At 46.6% G+C, this 17,665-nt stretch overlaps 1 protein-coding gene across 2 annotated transcripts in view; it reads left to right on the top strand.

Annotated features, from left to right (window-relative positions):
- The window catches only part of DNAI1 (dynein axonemal intermediate chain 1), a 275,417-nt gene that overhangs the window by 141,304 nt on the left and 116,448 nt on the right, over positions 1-17,665 (top strand). For both annotated transcript variants that reach the window (XM_073343359.2, XM_078852695.1), the window contains exons 15-16: positions 2,981-3,068; positions 9,334-9,413. In XM_073343359.2, coding sequence (XP_073199460.2) covers positions 2,981-3,068; positions 9,334-9,413 — 168 coding nt within the window. The remainder of the gene's footprint in view (positions 1-2,980; positions 3,069-9,333; positions 9,414-17,665) is intronic.

The following is a 17,665-nucleotide window of genomic DNA, read 5'->3' as shown; positions in this document are numbered from 1 at the left end:
CTATGATAATACAAACAAAAATATATGTAGCATTTATTTTGGAGGGGGAAACACCTACCTGTGTGTTGCTGACACTTGGTTCTCAAACTGTGAATGTTAAGCTGCATGTTACCTTGATGATAACAGGGAAATTTTAAAGCACAGCCAAGGTGCTAACAGGGCCGGATTAACCTTTTGTGGGCCCGGCACCAAACATATTTGTGGGCCCCCCTGGGGGCAGTGGAGCATGGCGCTGGGAGATCAGTCCCCTGAGCGAAGGGCCAGCCAGGGCACTGGGGCATGGCATGGTGGGGGCGGCCCTGTTCTGCACAGCCCAGCGCAAGGGCACTGTTTACAAACTGGTAGTCACCAGATGCAGGGGCGGCAAGTTATATGGGCCTGTGGTCCCCGTGCTCCAGGGATATTTAGGGCCCGGAGGCCTGGCTCCACCAATGTTCGGGGCCAGGTGTCTCTCCTGGCCCCGTCTGTTTCCCCTGCGCACCTCCCCATGAACATCTCCTGGCCCCGGCTGTTGCCCCAGGGCGAATTAAAAGGGTCCAGGGGCCCCTGGCCGCTGCCACCACCACCGGTAGTGCGGTGGGGCGAAGGCAGCTTCCTGCCAGCCCTTGCTCCGCACCGCTCCTGGAAGCGGCTGGCACATCCCTGTGGCCCTGGGTGGGGTGTCTCCGTGCGCTGCCCCCACCATGAGCACCAACTTCATAGCTCCCATTGGCCGGGAATTGCAGCCAATGGGTTCTGCGGGGGTGGTACCTGTGGGCAGCAGCACAGAGCCCCCCCACTGCCCCCTGCCTAGGAGCTACTGCCAGAGGGGTGTGCAGGTCGCTTTTGGGAGCTGCCCAAGGTAAGCACTGCACTCCTCACCCTCTCCTGCACCCCAACTCCATGCCCCAGCCCAGAGCTTGCACCCAGCACCCAAACTCCCTCCCAGAGCCTTAAGCAGGTGAGTGTGGTGGGGGCGGGACTTGGACCTGTTCTGGGCACCACCAGAAATTATACAAACCTGCTGCCCCAGGGCAGAAGCACACTGGCCTGCCTGGCCTTATGCTGCCAGAGGGCCCCTTCCCCTCAGGGGCAGGACCATGCCATACCATGCAACCCCCCACCCAACTCCCCCGACTCTGTATGCCCAGTACCCCACAGACTGCCTCACCACAAATGCACAGCGCCCTGCACACCACTATCCCTGACTACCACCCCTGCCCAAATCCCACCACAACTGCCCAGCACCAGACCCAGAACTCCCCCCGCAGTGCCCCAACACACACAAACCTCCCCCACTGCCCAGCTCCTCCCGCCCCCTCACAGACCCACTCCCCCACACCCTGCCCCCCGGCCGCACTCACTGGCACTGCTGAGCCAGCATAGAGCAGGGATCCCCACTCCCAGCACAGTGCTAGGAGGCAGGACAGCTGAAGCCCAGAAGCACAGAGCAGCCCCATCTGCCATGGCCCCACCCAGCCCTCCCTGCCTGGCACTAGCGGTGCCCGTGGTGGAGGGGGCATTTCCTTGCAGGGTCGGGGAGGGACGACAGCCACCAACTTTCCCAGCCTGCTACTTACACAGAGCGGCAGTCGAGGCAGGCCCCACTCCTGGGGAGCCCGAAGCAGACCAGCCCGGAGGGCAGAGGCTGAGGGCTCCCCTCCACCCCAGTCACTGGCACTGCCTGCCAATCAGCAGCCTGCCAGCGACAGGGGTGGAGAGGAGTCCTCGGCCAGCCGGCCGCCGGCTGAGAGGAGTGAGCAGTGGGTGGGGGAGAGGGACCAGGGGGTGGAGAGAAGCCCTGGGCCAGCAGGACAGCTGAGAGGAGCTAGCGGTGGGGAGGGAGGGGTCAGGGGGTGGAGAGGAGCCAGCGGCTCAGAGTGCAGCCCAAGTGGAGCGGGCTTGGTGGGGGCCCCTTTTGAACGTGGGCCTGGCACCGGTGCCCTTTTAAACCCGGTACTGGGTGCTAATTCATAGGCTTTAACAATCACAGCATTAATATGGTGTTATACAAACAATGGCCCAAGTTCTACTCCCCACTGCACTGGTGTGACACAAAGCAGAAGTTGATCTTGCCAAGTACAGTAGAATCTCAGAGTTACGAACACCAGCGTTACAAACTGACCAGTCAGCCACACACCTCACCTGGAACCGGAAGAAGCAATCAGGCAGCAGCAGAGACAAAAGGGGGGAGAAAAAGCAAATCCAGTGCAGTACTGTGTTAAATGTAAACTACTAAAAAAATAAAGGGAAAGCAGCATTTTCCTTCGGCATAATTAAGTTTCAAAGCTGCGTTAAGTCAATGTTCAGCTGTAAACATTTGAAAGAACAACCATAACATTTTGTTCAGGGTTACGAACATTTCAGAGTTACGAACAACCTCCATTCCCAAGGTGGTCGTAACTCTGAGGTTCTACTGTAAATATTAGTATTATCCTCATGTTACTGATGGAGAAACTGATGCAGACTTTAATGGCTAGATAGAGTACAGCTTTCATTTCGTAAACCTTTTGCTCACACTGAGTGCCTCTCTTCTTGAACTGGGGGGTGAGAAGGAACGTGCCCAACCTGAAATACCATCAGTCTGTTTTTGAGAGATACTGAAGTCAACAAGAGCTGCAGGTGATCAGGATTTCTGCAAAAGATCAGGCCACTTAATAGGTGCCTAAATGATGTAGTTGCCTAGCCCAAGTTTGAAAATTTTGACCCAAGAAACCAGGGTTTGTGTAACCTGGGTGTGTGCACATGGGTGTCCTGCTGTGATAAGGTCCCAATACAGTCCATGAGTGGTAGAGGCTCTCTATTCTGGGGAAGGGAAGCAAAGCTCACAGTAAGTAAAACACAGCTTTCACAAGCTGCCGGCTGCTGGCACGAAATGACAAATACTTTTATGTTCAGCTTTTTAAAATTCTTCAAGAAAATGTGCCATTTCCAAGCAACGACAGTCTCTGTATTGTCACCACAAAGACACTTATTAATCTGAAGTCTCCTCTGCCTGCAGAATGAGCTGGTTCATTCAGATGTCATCAAGCTGTCAGTAGAGGGAACAACGATGGAAGGGCCAGAGGGACTGCAGCTGCAAACAATTGGTATGAGCCCAAGTTCTCACCATCCTGATAATTAGTGACATCAAACCTCTAATCACTCATGCATAGAAATTAAAGCAGAGAGCTCTCCAGGTGTGAGGTGATGGGGAGAGAGACTCTTAAAGAATCCTAGGACCTAATCACATCAGCCACACTATCAAAGGCTCGTTCACCTGCGCATCTACCAATGTGATATATGCCATCATGTGCCAGCAATGCCCCTCTGCCATGTACATTGGCCAAACCGGACAGTCTCTATGTAAAAGAATAAATGGACAAGTCAAGGTTCCTTCCCCACTCCGAACTCTAGAGTACAGATGTGGGGACCTGCATGAAAGACCCCCTAAGCGTATTCTTACCAGCTTAGGTTAAAAACTTTCCAAAGTACAAACTTTGCCTTGTCCTTGAAGAGTATGCTGCCACCATCACACGTTTTAAACAAAGAACAGGGAAAGAGCCCACTTGGAGACGTCTTCCCCCAAAATATCCCCCCAAGCCCCCTTTCCTGGGGAAGGCTTGATAAGAATCCTCACCAATTGGTACAGGTGAACACAGATCCAAACCCTTGGATCTTAAGAACAATGAAAAATCGAGCAGGTTCTTAAAAGAAGAATTTTAATTAAAGAAAAGGTAAAAGAATCACCTCTGTAAAATCAGGATGGTAAATACTTTACAGGGTAATCAGATTCAAAACACAGAGAATCCCTCTAGGCAAAATCTTAAGTTACAAAAAGACACAAAAACAGGAATATACATTCCCTCCAGCACAGCTTATTATACAAGCCATTAAACAAAAGAAAATGTAACACATTTCTAGCTAGATTATTTACTAACTTTACATGAGTTGTAAGGCTGCATTCCTGATCTGTTCCCGGCAAAAGCATCACACAGACAGACAAATCCTTTGTTTCCCCCCCACACTCCAGATCTGAAAGAATCTTGTCTCCTCATTGGCCATTTGGGGTCAGGTGCCAGCGGGGTTACCTTAGCTTCTTAACCCTTTACATGTGAAAGGATTTTGTCTCTGGCCAGGAGGGATTTTATAGCACTGTATACAGAAAGGTGGTTACCCTTCCCTTTATATTTATGACAGGACACAAATCAGATGTCAAGAATTATAACATTCAAAAACCAGTTGGAGAACACCTCAATCTCCCCAGTCATTCAATTGCAGACCTAAAAGTCACAATATTACAACAACAAAAAACTTCAAAAACAGACTCCAATGAGAGACTGCTGAATTGGAATTAATTTGCACACTGGACGCCATTAAATTAGGCTTGAATAAAGACTGGGAGTGGATGGATCATTACACAAAGTAAAATATTTCCCCATGTTTATTTCCAACCCCCCCCACTGTTACTCTCACCTTCTTGTCAACTGTTGGAAATGGGCCATCTTGATTATCACTACAAAAGGTTTTTTTCTCCTGCTGCTAATAGCTCATCTTAATTGAGCACTCTCGTTATAGTGTGTATGGCAACACACATTTTTTCATGTTTTCTGTGTATATATATATGTATCTTCCTACTGTATTTTCCACTGCATGCATCCGATGAAGTGGGTTTTAGCCCACGAAAGCTTATGCTCAAATAAATTTGTTAGTCTCTAAGGTGCCACAAGTACTCCTTGTTCTTAAAGAAAGGTTACTCCTCTTGGCTGTTAGCAGATCTAAGTCAGAGTCTCTGTGGAGATGATGGTCTCTAACCTGGGAGAAGGTTTGACTCTCAGGCTACGTCTTTACTGCATGTGAAGCTGTGATTGTAGGGTAGGCATGCCCACTCTAGCTTAAATCTAGCTAGCTTAGGGGAACATAAGAGTTGCCACCCTGGGTCAGACCAATGGTCCATCTTGCCCAGTATCCTGTCTTCTGACAGTGGCCCGTACCAGAGCTTCAGGTGGAGTGTTCAGAACAGGGCGTTTTTTGAGTGATTCTCTGTCTTCTACTCCTGGCTTCTGGCAATCAGAAGTTTAGGGTTGCCCTGAGCTTGGGGTTGCATCCCGTCCAACTTGATTAATTTCCGTCGATGGATCTGACCTCCAATAACTTAACTTGGTTTTTTTCAACCTAGACATGATTTTAGCCTACAGCCAAAGGCAATGAGTTTCACAGGTTAGCTATGTGTTGTGTGAAAAAGTACTTCCTAATGTTTGTATTAAACCATTACTTTAATCAGGTGATCCCTCATTTTTGTATTGTGGGAAGGGGTAAATAACAATTCTCTAGTCACTTTTTCCACACATTTCTTGACTTTATAGACCTCTATGATATCTCCCTTTCTCTAAGATGCACAGTCCTAATTTTTTTGTTCTCCCCTTGTATGAAAGCCATTCCATGCTCTTGATCATCTTTGTTGCCCTTCTCTGAACATTTTCCAGTTCCATTGTATTTTTTTTGAGTTGGGGTTGATCAGAACAGGACACAAAGTATTCAGGATGTGGGTGCACCAGGGATTTATATAGAGGCATTCTGATATTTTCTGTTTTATTATCTATCCCTTTCCTAATTGTTTCTCACATTCTATTAGTGGTTTTGACCTATTCTGTGCATTGAGCTAAAGTTTTCAGAGAAGTGACCATGGCAACTCCATAATCTCTTTCTTGAGTGGTAACAGCTAATTTAGAACTCACCCTTACATATGTAGAGTTGGGATTATGTTGTCCAATGTGCATTACTTTGCACTTATCAATATTGAATTTCACCTGCCATTTTGTTGCCCAGTCACCTAGTTTTTGGACTTAACGATCACATATGGATTTAATGATTTTGAATAATTTTTTTATCATCTGCAGATTTTGACACTTCACTGTTCACTCTCTTTTCCAGATCATTAAAGAATATGTTAAACAGTACAGGTCCCAATGCAGATCCATGGGTGGGATCCCGCTGTTTACCTCTCTCCATTGTGAAAACTGACCATTTATTCCTACCCTTTGTTTCCTGTCTTTCAGTTACTGATCCATGACAGGACCTTCCCTCTTATCCCATGACTACTTAGAGTTTAAGAGCCTTTGGTGAGGAACTTTTTCAAAGGCTTTCTGAAAATCCAAGTGCAATATATCTAGTGGCTCACCCTTATCCACATTTGTTGACCCCTTCAAAGGCATGATTTCCCTTTACAAAAGCCTTGTTGACTCTTCCCCAACAAATCGTGTTCATCTGTGTGTCTGATAATTCTCTGGTTCTAAAGTTAGACTCACTAGCCTGTAATTGCCAGAATTGCCTCTGGAGCCCTTTTTAAAAATTGGTGTTACATTGGCTATCCTCCAGTCATCTGGTGCAGAGGCTGATTTCAGGGATAGGTTACAAACTATAGTTAGTAGTTCTGCAATTTCAAATCTGAGTTCCTTCAGGCTAGCTGCCTAAGTACTTACCCAGGGTCCCAGGCAGGCTTGTGTAGCCCATGCTGAAGCCCGTGTTGTTGTGACTTCATTGCTTGTGGTACCTGAATTATCTAGATTAAAGCTAGCATGGATCTGCCTACATGTGCTGCAATCACATCTCCGATTGCAGTCAAAGCAATGGTCGTTTCTATCTAGATGTATCTAGTCAAGCTGAACAACGTTACCCATCTCCCTCTCACCTAAGGTTAACCTCAACTAGCTACAACAATGTATAAACTATCAGTTCCTTGCCTCCGTCACACCAAGAGAGAACATAACAATCACCATATTGGGTCAGACCAAAGGTCCATCTAGCCCAGCAGCCTGTCTTCCGACAGTGGCCAATGCCAGGTGCCTCAGAGGGAATGAACAGAACAGATAATCATCAAGTGATCCATCCCCTGTTGCCCATTTCCAGCTTCTGGCAAACAGAGGCTAGGGACACCATCCCTGCCCATCCTGGCTAATAGCTATTGATAGACCTATTCTCCATGAACTTTTCTAGTTCTTTTTTGAACCCTGTTATAGTCTTGGCCTTCACAACATCCCCTGGAAGGAGTTCCACAGGTTGTCTGTGCGTTGAGTGAAGAAATACTTCATTTTGTTTGTTTTAAACCTGCTGCCTATTACTTTCATTTGGTGACCCCTAGTTCTTGTGTTATGAGAAGGAGTAAATAACACTTCCTTATCTACTTTCTCAGTCATGACTTTATAGACCTCTATCATATCCTGCCTTAGTCATCTCGTTTCCAAGCTGAAAAGTCCCAGTCTTATTAATCTTTCTCATAAGAGCTAAGCCGGGTTAGCTGTCTTGCTGTAAAAACATGCCTATTTTGGGAGAGAAGATATAGCCTTACAGAGCTTGCAGAAGGAAATTCCCTTTGCGTAGAAGAATGTTTCAGAGTTAGCAATTTGTAGAGAGTGTAATATATTTGTGAGAGGGAATTAGTTTGATACATGCTGATGGTGAGTCACAATATAGGATCTCCAAGGAATGAGGGAGGGAACTGGGAGGGGTTTGGGGGGGGACAGACAGAACAGGGACCGATTGTGTGGGATTGGGTGGAGAAGTCTGTGCCTAGACCACACTCCCATTCAGATCCTGGACTGGGACCCTAGATTCCTGACTCGCCTTCCTCTGCTGTCAGCAAATATTTGTGAAACCCAATGGTAAAGTGTCTCGTCCCTTTCTAGGGTTGGGCCACATAGACGATAACAACCTACTACTGCTATCAGTTACTTTGTTAACTCAAGTGACAGGGATCTGTGTGGTGGATCTAAAGGTTCCAACCCTTCTGATATACCATGTAGGTGTCACTATGATGCTTACATGATGGAATTTCATGGGTCGGGGGAAGGAATTCCAAATGTTTAAAAAAACTCTAGGAACTTACACACAAACTATATTAAAAGAACGTTATTAAAGTTGCAAAGTCGAGCACTCAGGAGTTAGGAAATGCCAGAATTAAGGTTGCAGTGCAATTTGGATTCACCCTGCAATGTGTGTACGAATTATGAATGGAGCCCTACCAAATTCACAGTCCATTTTGATCAATTTCATGGTACTAGGATTTTTAAAATAGTAAATTTCACAGTTTCAGATGTTTACATCTGAAGTTTCATGGTGTTATAACTGTGAGGGTCCCAACCCAAAAGAGTGTTGTGGGAGGTTGCAAAGCTATTGTGGGGGGGGCATCACTTTGGGGGGGGGGCGGCAAGGCTGGCCTTACAGGTGGGTGATTGTCCAGAGCCCCATGGTCAGAGGGGTGCTGTGGTCCATCCCTCCCCCCATAGCCAGCCCAAGGCCACTTTAACTCCTGAGCACTGGGCCCAGAGTTGGGGCGGGGCAGGGCTGGGAGCACCCCAGCTGGGGCTTCCTATTGTGCGCTGGGCTCCAGCTGCTAGTCCCGGTAGGGGTGGGGAAGGACAGGACTCCCTCTTCCCTGGGGTAGGTCAGACCCATCTCTGGGAACCTCCCCTGGCTGCAGGAAGCTCCATGGCTGTGCTGCCTTCGGAGCTGGAGCTTTCTGCAGCCAGGAGAGGTTCCCGAAGGTGGGTCGGATCTCCCCTGTGCTGCTGGGGGCACCACAGCTGGGGGCTCCTACTGTGTGCCAGGCTCCAGCTGCTAGTCCCAGTCAGGCTGGTGAGGGACAGGACTTCCTCTTCTCTTATAGGAGCCACTCCTCAGACTGGGCCAGACCTACCTCTGGGAACCTCCCCAAGCTGAACTGGGACAGGGTCAGGCAGCAGCTATTCAATATTTTGTCTTCTCCACATTGTTCAATGTGTGGCTCCAGGCCTTATTTACTGCCCACTAGTCAAACCCTGCCCTGAAGACATAATTATTAATTTCCTCCACAGGCTTTTCTGTGGGCCCCATCACTATAATATCTGAGAGCTTCACAGACATTAACAAAGGACACCACATCCTTGGATCCAGAGATGCCAAGGTGGAGCTGGAGAGAGAGGACTTATTCTCTTTCCTTCTTTAAGGTCATCCTGGGGAAGGATCTGTTCTTGAAACAGTGCACGTGTGGTCCATTTAGGTTCTGATACTATGCCCATTGCCATGCTGAGTGCCTTCCAGAAATAAGAACTGAGATTTGGCAAATTTGATGAGATGTTCTGTGGGAACATAGTGGAGTGCAGGGAAAGAACATCTTTGATATACTGTGCTGCTGAGGAGGGGAGAGGCCGTCATCTAATGCTGCCCTGGATCAGAGGCTCCGAATTAGCAGGTGCTTAGCACCCACCGGCAGCCAATATGAAAAAATATTTTTTCAAAACCTTCATTGATGGAATTTGTGCAATAACAAGGAAACCTATGCTTGATATCATGGCCGTCTTTCTGATTGACAGCTCTCCCTCTCTCTCTCTCAAATAGGTTGTGGAACTTCCTTTGATTTTCACAAGAAGATAGATTATTTATTTCTCGTTGGCACTGAAGAAGGGAAAATCTACAAGGTAAAAACCATTTCAGGGAAACCTCTTTTACCTCTCATCACTGCTGTCTATTTTATAGGGTTGTCATCTTAGTCATTTCCCCAGAATATGTAATAAAATGCAACTTCGGTCCTTCAATCAGATCTCCATGGGTGGACTCCGATGCCCATGGGAAGCCCTGGTGGGTTGCTGGAATATGCCTGAGTAGAGCCAATTGCCACTGGGCTCTAAAAGAACCTCTATAGAATAGAATCTTGTATAAAGATTTTTTTTGTACAAACTGCATCCCAGAATACAGAATGCAACTGCAGAACTAAATAAGAAGGGAGTGAGCGAAATGAAGAGGGATACAGCCCCTGCCTCTGAGCCCATGCCCCCATGACTATGAAATGGCAGGAATAATTTAATCTGCTTTTTATTAAATCATAGGACTTTCTAGCCCTCTCTTTTGTAGAGAGTCTTGAAAATGCAAACTGTAACCAGTGATAGCTCGAGAGGGAAGTCTGTTCCCTGTCCTGCTCCCATTACACGCAGCGTTCCCCTGGCCCGGCTTTTGGGGTCTATTAAAATTATAGCCACAGGGCCTTCAGTTTGGGTGAGGACCTTTAGCCTGTATATGGCTGGTGGGGCAGAGCTGCCCAGAACACAGCTATGGCCGCTGCAAGCTCCTTCACAGCCCACTGCCTTCAGCAGACTCCTCTGCTGAGCTGGAGGATATTCTGATGTGGCTCTCCCTCACTCCCCTGCTGAAGTTGCTCCACTCTGAGCCTGCCTACTGGAGCAGACCCCGCATACAAATAGGTCCATGGATCGCTCTAGGGCTTAGACCAGAGATAAGAACCTGGACACCAAGAGTGGGGCAACAGTGCGCATGCTCAGACGCAGAAATTTCGGACCCTAGGGAACTTTTGCTGCCAAAATTTAGGTGCTGAGTGAGGTTAGGCTGCAGCTGAGTGGGGGGCTTGTGGGTGTCAGTGGAGCCCAAAACGGACTTTGGCACCTAGGTACCTTTGTGGGTCTGGGCCCTCATGTTTCCACATTGTAAAATGAGGACATTGATCCCAGCCTCACTGGGAAGATGTGGTGATAAAGGCCTTGATCTAGCAAAGCACTTGAAACCTGTGCTTTCATGCTTTGCTGGATTTGGGGAGGAAGTCTTTAAAGTCTGTACAGTGCTAATCTCTGCCAGAGCACGTACACAGCCTTTGGGCGGATGGGGATATAGAAGCCCACAACCTCCAGCTTATCTAGGCAGTTAGTTCTTGCAGAACTCTCAGAAATGTTGGCAAGTGTCCAGAGGTGCTCATTCCCTTTGCCACCGTAGTGTTAATTAGAAAGACGGGTCTAACTTCAAATATTCAAGAAGAATGAAGAATCAAGGGTAAACTCCTATCTGGATGGACATGCCTATAGACTATTTGTTAAACTGTTTTAAAAAGTGAGTTTCTGAAAGCTTTTATTTTTCCAAGGGGTGAAAACTTCCTAACAATCAGTAGGATAATATGTTAATTTTTTAGCTGCAGAACAATTACAGAGAATTTCAGAAAATAGTGTGATTAATAGCATTTCTGAAGCCAAGAAATCATTATCTTAATTACACACTGGTCTATCTACTGCCCTTTTACATAGAGGACAAACTGTTTCTGCATTAATATGAACATATAATGGAAAACAGCCTCTTTACATATTACCCACTGGTTTGTGACTTGTTCAGACCTGTGTATTGAAAGGAAAGTTGCAGTTACACGAACCCTGCAAATTCAGAGCACGTCTTTTAAAGTGATATTAATTATGAGATCGAGTCTTGGGATAGAAGCAGCGCTCAGCCACTGTGTGTGTGTCCAGAGACACTGCAGTGACACCGTTAGACTATGTCGGAGAAAGAGAGAGATCTAGCCAAAGTCTTTGCTTGGGTTCTACTTAGTCCTTTCTGAAAGAGTTGGCCTGAGAAAGGACTAAGAAAAGCTAACTTAGTACCTCAGGATCTGGCTCATAATAAGTAACAGCAACAACTTTAAACCCTTTTTGATTTTTTTCAAAAGGTTTCTAAAGAGATCTGAATTTTCTCAGTCCTAATCTGCCTGAGGCTGTCAAGATGGTTGCTGCCTATTTGATTTGTACTTTTTGTTCCCCATTATAAACCCCTTTGAAAAAATTGTTTCTTATATTACCTTGATACATAGCATTTCTGTAAGTAAACTAAAGAAACCCAACAGGATTCTGAAGATGCCCCTAACTGTCCACGTGTGTAGGGAGAAATTGAAGAGTTCTGTGTCAGGCCAAGGTGTTTAGTGCAAGCTGCAATGCTGCTAGCTAACGATTCAAACAACCTCTCTGAATTCGTTTTCCTTCTCCGTATTCTACAGCAATGTCTTGTAACCCTATGGCCAGCTGTTTTATTACAATATTCCTTTACTGGTGTTAACAGATTCTTTGTTTTACCATCACAACTTAATAATAGTTCTAACTTCCTGAGAACACACCGATCATCAGCTAAATAGGAGAAAAACTTACTAAGCAAATCTGGGACGACAGTCTGGAAGATGAAACAGATTCTGCACATTCTTGGTTTGGGTCTAATCATCCTTTTCCTCGTCTTCAAAACTTTCACGCTGAAGGTCAGACTTCACATTTTTCAGTAGTGTTTGATTCTGAAATGTGTAATAAGCAGCCTCAGCGAATAGGAGAGTGAGGGGAAATATTTGCCGACTTCTTTCAGTTCCAGACAGCTTAGAAGTTCTTTGTAACTTCAGTAGGTAACAATTTCAGACAGAAATCTCATTTGTTTTTCAAATTGGAAATAAGGCACACATTTTTAACATTGAGGGTGATTTACGATAGGAACAAAAATTCACAGAAGTGATGCAAGTTACTGGGCTCAATACAGGCTCAGATACAAGTTACTGGGCTCAATTCAGGGGTAGCTGGGTGAAATTTAACAGCCTGTGATATACAGCAGGTAAGACTAGATGATTTAATGGCCTCTTCTGACCTTAAACTCGATGCAGCTCTGGAAATGATTCCTTACCTGACCCCACACCCCATTTATATCTGAACTTTCAAGATACCAAGCACCTCTCAAGATACCAAGCACCATAACTCCCTTGGAATCAGTGGGAGCTGAGAGCGTACCGTGCCTTGCACAGTCAGGCCATGTTTCCTACCCTTGCAAGGAGAGTGGGTCTTTTCCGTCTCTAAGTTCTATGAGCCTGTCATCTTAGTTAAGAGTAACACTGGCAAGCATTGTAATGAATGTCCGACAGAAGCAGCCAGGTCAGAGGGGGCAGACATACCACACACTAGAGCACGGAGGTAAGTGCTTATTTTCTGCAGAAGTCTGGCAGGGTTCTGCCCTGCCCCGGCCTGTTTTGCCTGCCAGTTGGAGAGAGAGTTTTTCCACTTGGCCTCAGCCAGGCATGTGTGGAGAAGGGTCTCTGAGAGGGAAGGAGAATGGGCTCTTCCTCCCCCTACTCCTGGCCCAGGGAGCAGTGGAGGCAGAGCCTGCTAGAGCCAGCCTGGCTGAGATGTCAGGAGAGCCTGGGGAATGAGCTGCTCCATCTCTGCCTGACCTCTGCACTCTGTGATGGCCAGGGCCAGTGCTACAAGACTGCTTGGTTTCTTGTTTACAAGGAATGGAAGGAGCCTGCCAGGGGTGTGGCCAGGGATTCCTTCCAACAACGCAAATCTGAGGGAAACAGGAGTTTCTTAAAGAGGCAGGTTTATAATTAGAGGCTGAAGCCTTAATGAGACAGCCTTTTCTTTGGGCATTTTGCCTTTCTCATATGAGCCTGATGCTACAGGCTTAGACCAGTCTTGCATACCCCATCAAACAACCTGGTAGGCCAAGACACCACTGACTCCCAAAACCGCCTCCCAAAGCGATGACTATGTTGTTCCTTTGATCAAAATTGTATCAGCTTCTGTCTAGACAGAATCTCCAAAATTATTCCCCTGAATATTAATTTTCCATGGGATTCAGACAGCCCTGGGTCAAGACTCTTGTTGATTAAAAGTCTGAGACATTAAGAAAAGGAAAGCCACAAGTACTCCTTTTCTTTTTGCGAATACAGACTAACACGGCTGTTACTCTGAAAAATGAGACATTAAGGGTCTTTCAAATCAATAACACGTGGTGAGAGTTGAATAAAGTAACTTCCCTCACCTTTCATAGAATATCGGTGTTGGAAGGGACCTCACGAGGTCATCTAGTCCAACCCCCTGCTCAAAGCAGGACCAATCCCCAACTAAATCATCCCAGCCAGGGCTTTGTCAAGCCTGACCTTAAAAATATCTAAGGAAGGAGATTCCACCACCTCCCTAGGTAACCCATTCCAGTGTTTCACCACCCTCCAAGTGAAAAAGTTTTTCCTAATATCCAACCTAAACCTCCCCCTTTCAAATTATCCAGGTCTTATTTGTCTCTTCACAGCAGAGTAACTTTCAAAAACAAACCAAATACAAATCCCCCTTATGATTGAATGTAAAAAAGCATGAAGCATTGATACTGCATGTACCATTAAAGCAAATTCCAGCAATATAACAATATGCAGAACTAGCAGCTCAGTGACAGAGTATCTGTACACCATCATATTCGCAAACTTCGGATGACACTGACTGATAAACTGAGGTAACCCAATGATGATCATTCTCCTGAATTTAGGAATATCTCTCTGGGGCAGGTGCTGTATTTTTGGGTGGCCAGCGTCTAACATAATGGGACCTCAGTCAGGGTTTGAGCCTCAGGAGCTACTGCAATACGAATATTTAATAAGAATTAATCTTGTCCCTTTTCTGATATATGAAGATGCTGGAAGTGCAGAAAAGTTTGAGTATCCAAACGGTGAATGTGACTTTGTAAGAAACTGAGTTAAGCCTTGTAATTTTGATTAATTGGAGTCTTTGGAGTGCAAGAATTAAATTCCCATAACACTTTAGCAAGCCTCCTGTTCTAATCTGAATGCATTCAGCATTTGTTATGGTAGTGATGTGCATTATGAGCCTTATTGGTGGCATACTGGGCCGTATTTGCAAACATGGGATCCTAAATTGAACCTACAAAATATGCACACTTGTTACAAATACTGTCATAAATATAAAGGGAAGGGTAAACCCCTTTAAAATCCCTCCTGGCCAGAGGAAAACTCCTCTCACCTGTAAAGGGTTAAGAAGCTAAAGGTAACCTCGCTGGCACCTGACCAAAATGACCAATGAGGAGACAAGATACTTTCAAAAGCTGGGAGGATGGAGAGAAACAAAGAGTCTGTGTGTCTGTATATATGCTGTTTTTGCCGGGGATAGACCAGGAATGGAGTCTTAGAACTTTTAGTAAGTAATCTAGCTAGGTATGTGTTAGATTATGATTTCTTTAAATGGCTGAGAAAAGAATTGTGCTGAATAGAATAACTATTTCTGTCTGGGTATCTTTTTTGTAACTTAAGGTTTTGCCTAGAGGGATTCTCTATGTTTTGAATCTAATTACCCTGTAAGGTATCTACCATCCTGATTTTACAGAGGGGATTTCTTTACTTCTATTTACTCCTATTTCTATTAAAAGTCTTCTTGTAAGAAAACTGAATGCTTTTTCATTGTTCTCAGATCCAAGGGTTTGGGTCTGTAGTCAACTATGCAAAGTGGTGAGGCTTTTTATCCAACATTTCCCAGGAAAGGGGGGGCGTGCAAGTGTTGGGAGGATTGTTCATTGTTCTTAAGATCCAAGGGTCTGGGTTTGTAGTCACCTAGGCAAATTGGTGAGGCTTTTTACCAAACCTTGTCCAGGAAGTGGGGTGCAAGGTTTTGGGAAGTATTTGGGGGGAAAGACGTTTCCAAACAGCTCTTCCCCAGTAACCAGTATTTGTTTGGTGGTAGTAGCGGCCAATCCAAGGACAAAGGGTGGAATATTTTGTACCTTGGGGAAGTTTTGACCTAAGCTGGTAAAGATAGGCTTAGGAGGTTTTCATGCAGGTCCCCACATCTGTACCCTAGCGTTCAGAGTGGGGGAGGAACTTTGACAAATACAGTTAAGTGTTTTGCACATGCAGACAAGAATGATGACGATTTTAGTTTCCATAGAAAGATCTCAGATGTTAATGAAATAAGCCTTCCGGTGTCTGTGTGTTTCTGTGTGTGTGTACTATTATCCCAGTTTTTCAGATGAGGAAACTGGTACTCAGAAGTCCGTTGAGTGACTATTCCAAGGATCTCACAGAAAGACCGAGGCAGTGTTGAGAGTGGAACCTAGTCCAGTGTGCTAAGCGATGCTGCGCTTTACCACATGCAGTTGGAGGCTTAGTGTGTGCAACACTTGGGCAAATGTTGCTTGCACAATGGCACATACACTTGCAAATTGGGGTTACAATGGCTGTTATCATAACTGAAGGTTCTAAATAAATTCAGCAATAGTCCATAGATGAAACATTGCATGGATTTAGTTACACTTCCTCATGAAAACAAATATATTTGCAGCTTTGCATCAGCGGAACAGAAATGGCCCCTGGCCCCTCTTTTTTTGAATGTCAACTTTAGCTGGTGTAATTCCAGTGGGCATTAGTTGTTTCGATAAGATGACGGCATATGAACGAATCTTTGGCCCGGGTTGTAACTTCAGGCACCCCCTGGGTACTAGGCAGAGCTCAGGGCTGAACGGCTCAGGGCCCACTGGTTCTGAGACGCCAGCAGGGTGGAGGAGGGCTGGCCATCCTTACTGGCCATCTTCCTTGCAGCCACGTCATGCTGTTAACCATGCTACCTAGTGCTTGGGAGAATGCTAGACTTGTCCTGTGTCCAGCTCCTGCACTGGTGCAATAGGGAGGAGGCACCCAGCAGCCTTTCGTTCACCCAGTGCAGGGGCTGGCAGAATTTGGCCCTTTGTCTCAGAGTATGTGGAAATGATCAGACAGTGGGCACATTAACTTTGAAAGCCATAGGCGCTGACTCCGTGGGTGCCCCGAGGCTGGAGCACTCATGGAAAAAAAAAAAAGGGGGTGCTCAGCACTCACCAGCCACAGCTGTTTGGTGGCGCCCCCGATTAGCCGATTGGAGGTGCCGCCAAACAGCTGTTTGATGGCTGGGGGAGGGGCTTGGGGGAGAGCGGAGAGCAGCAAGTGAGCAGGGGCCTCAGGGAGGAGTGGAGCAGGGCCTTGGGGGAAGAGGGTGGAGCAAGGGCAGTGATTTGTGGGAGGGGGCAGAGCAGGGGCAGGATGAGGCAGAGCGAGGGCGGGGCCTTGGGGATGGGATGGAGTGGAGGCAGGGCATCGGGGCAGAGGCGGGGTGGAGTACCCCTGGGGAAAAAAAAAAATCTCAGTGCCTATATTGGAAGCCAAAGCTCAGCCTGTCTGTTTAGGGGCTTGTCTACACTTGAAATGCTACAGCAACACAGCGGCTCCACTGTAATGCTTCAGTGTAGACATTACCTACACTGATGTGAGGGGTTCTCCCATCAGAGTAGGTAATCCACCTCTTTTGTCAACCTACTGCTGCCTACGCTGGGGTCGGCTTAACTCCACCGCCCAAGGGGTGTGGGTTTTCACACCCCTGAGCAACATAGTGAAGCCGACAATTTTCTAGTGCAGACTAGGCCTAGAAAAGTAGCAGCATAGAAATTCTGTGCTTTGCAGCCTGTCGTTCACAAGATAACTGCTGACCTGGAGTTGTTTAGCATTTATGGTCCATCTAACCGTGAAGTAGGATAGCTGATGAGAATGCCTGTGGGTAAACAGCCTCCCACGCAGACATCACTCAACTTGTGTTCAAAGGCTCTACCATGCCTGTCCTCAACGAGGACCTTGCCAGCAGGAACTGGCTGGCTGTCTCACTCATTCTTGCAGTGTCTAGCTTGTGTACATGCCAACATTGTACAATAGGTCTGCACGTTGCATTACAACCATGTGGGTACCTGTGGATTCTCAGGCTGCTGATGCCCATGGTGGGAACAAGGGCTTTGGGGGAAAATGTCCGGATGTGAAGCTCTGCCATGTGAAATGTGGTTGGGAGGGACCATCCAACCAGTGGTTTCTTGCAATGCTTTTTGTTTCGTGCAGACAGGCCCAAAGATCGACCACCTTTGAGGAAGGGCTGTTTGTGAAGGACTTTCTTTTTGCTTTAAGTGATTCTTCTTCTTTACGACCCTCATATATTGGAGCCTTTGAACTGGTGCCCACAGCAGCAGTCACTGAAAGCTAAAGTGCACCTCTGCCAGTGGCTCTGCTTTACCTGGGGTGGTAATATCGTATTGCCACCGCAGACCTCAGGGTGATCCCTTCATGTACTAAGCAGCT

Source organism: Lepidochelys kempii, chromosome 5 (assembly GCF_965140285.1).
Source record: "Lepidochelys kempii isolate rLepKem1 chromosome 5, rLepKem1.hap1, whole genome shotgun sequence".
NCBI lineage: Eukaryota > Metazoa > Chordata > Testudines > Cheloniidae > Lepidochelys > Lepidochelys kempii.
This window is presented reverse-complemented; position numbering and strand designations above follow the sequence as displayed.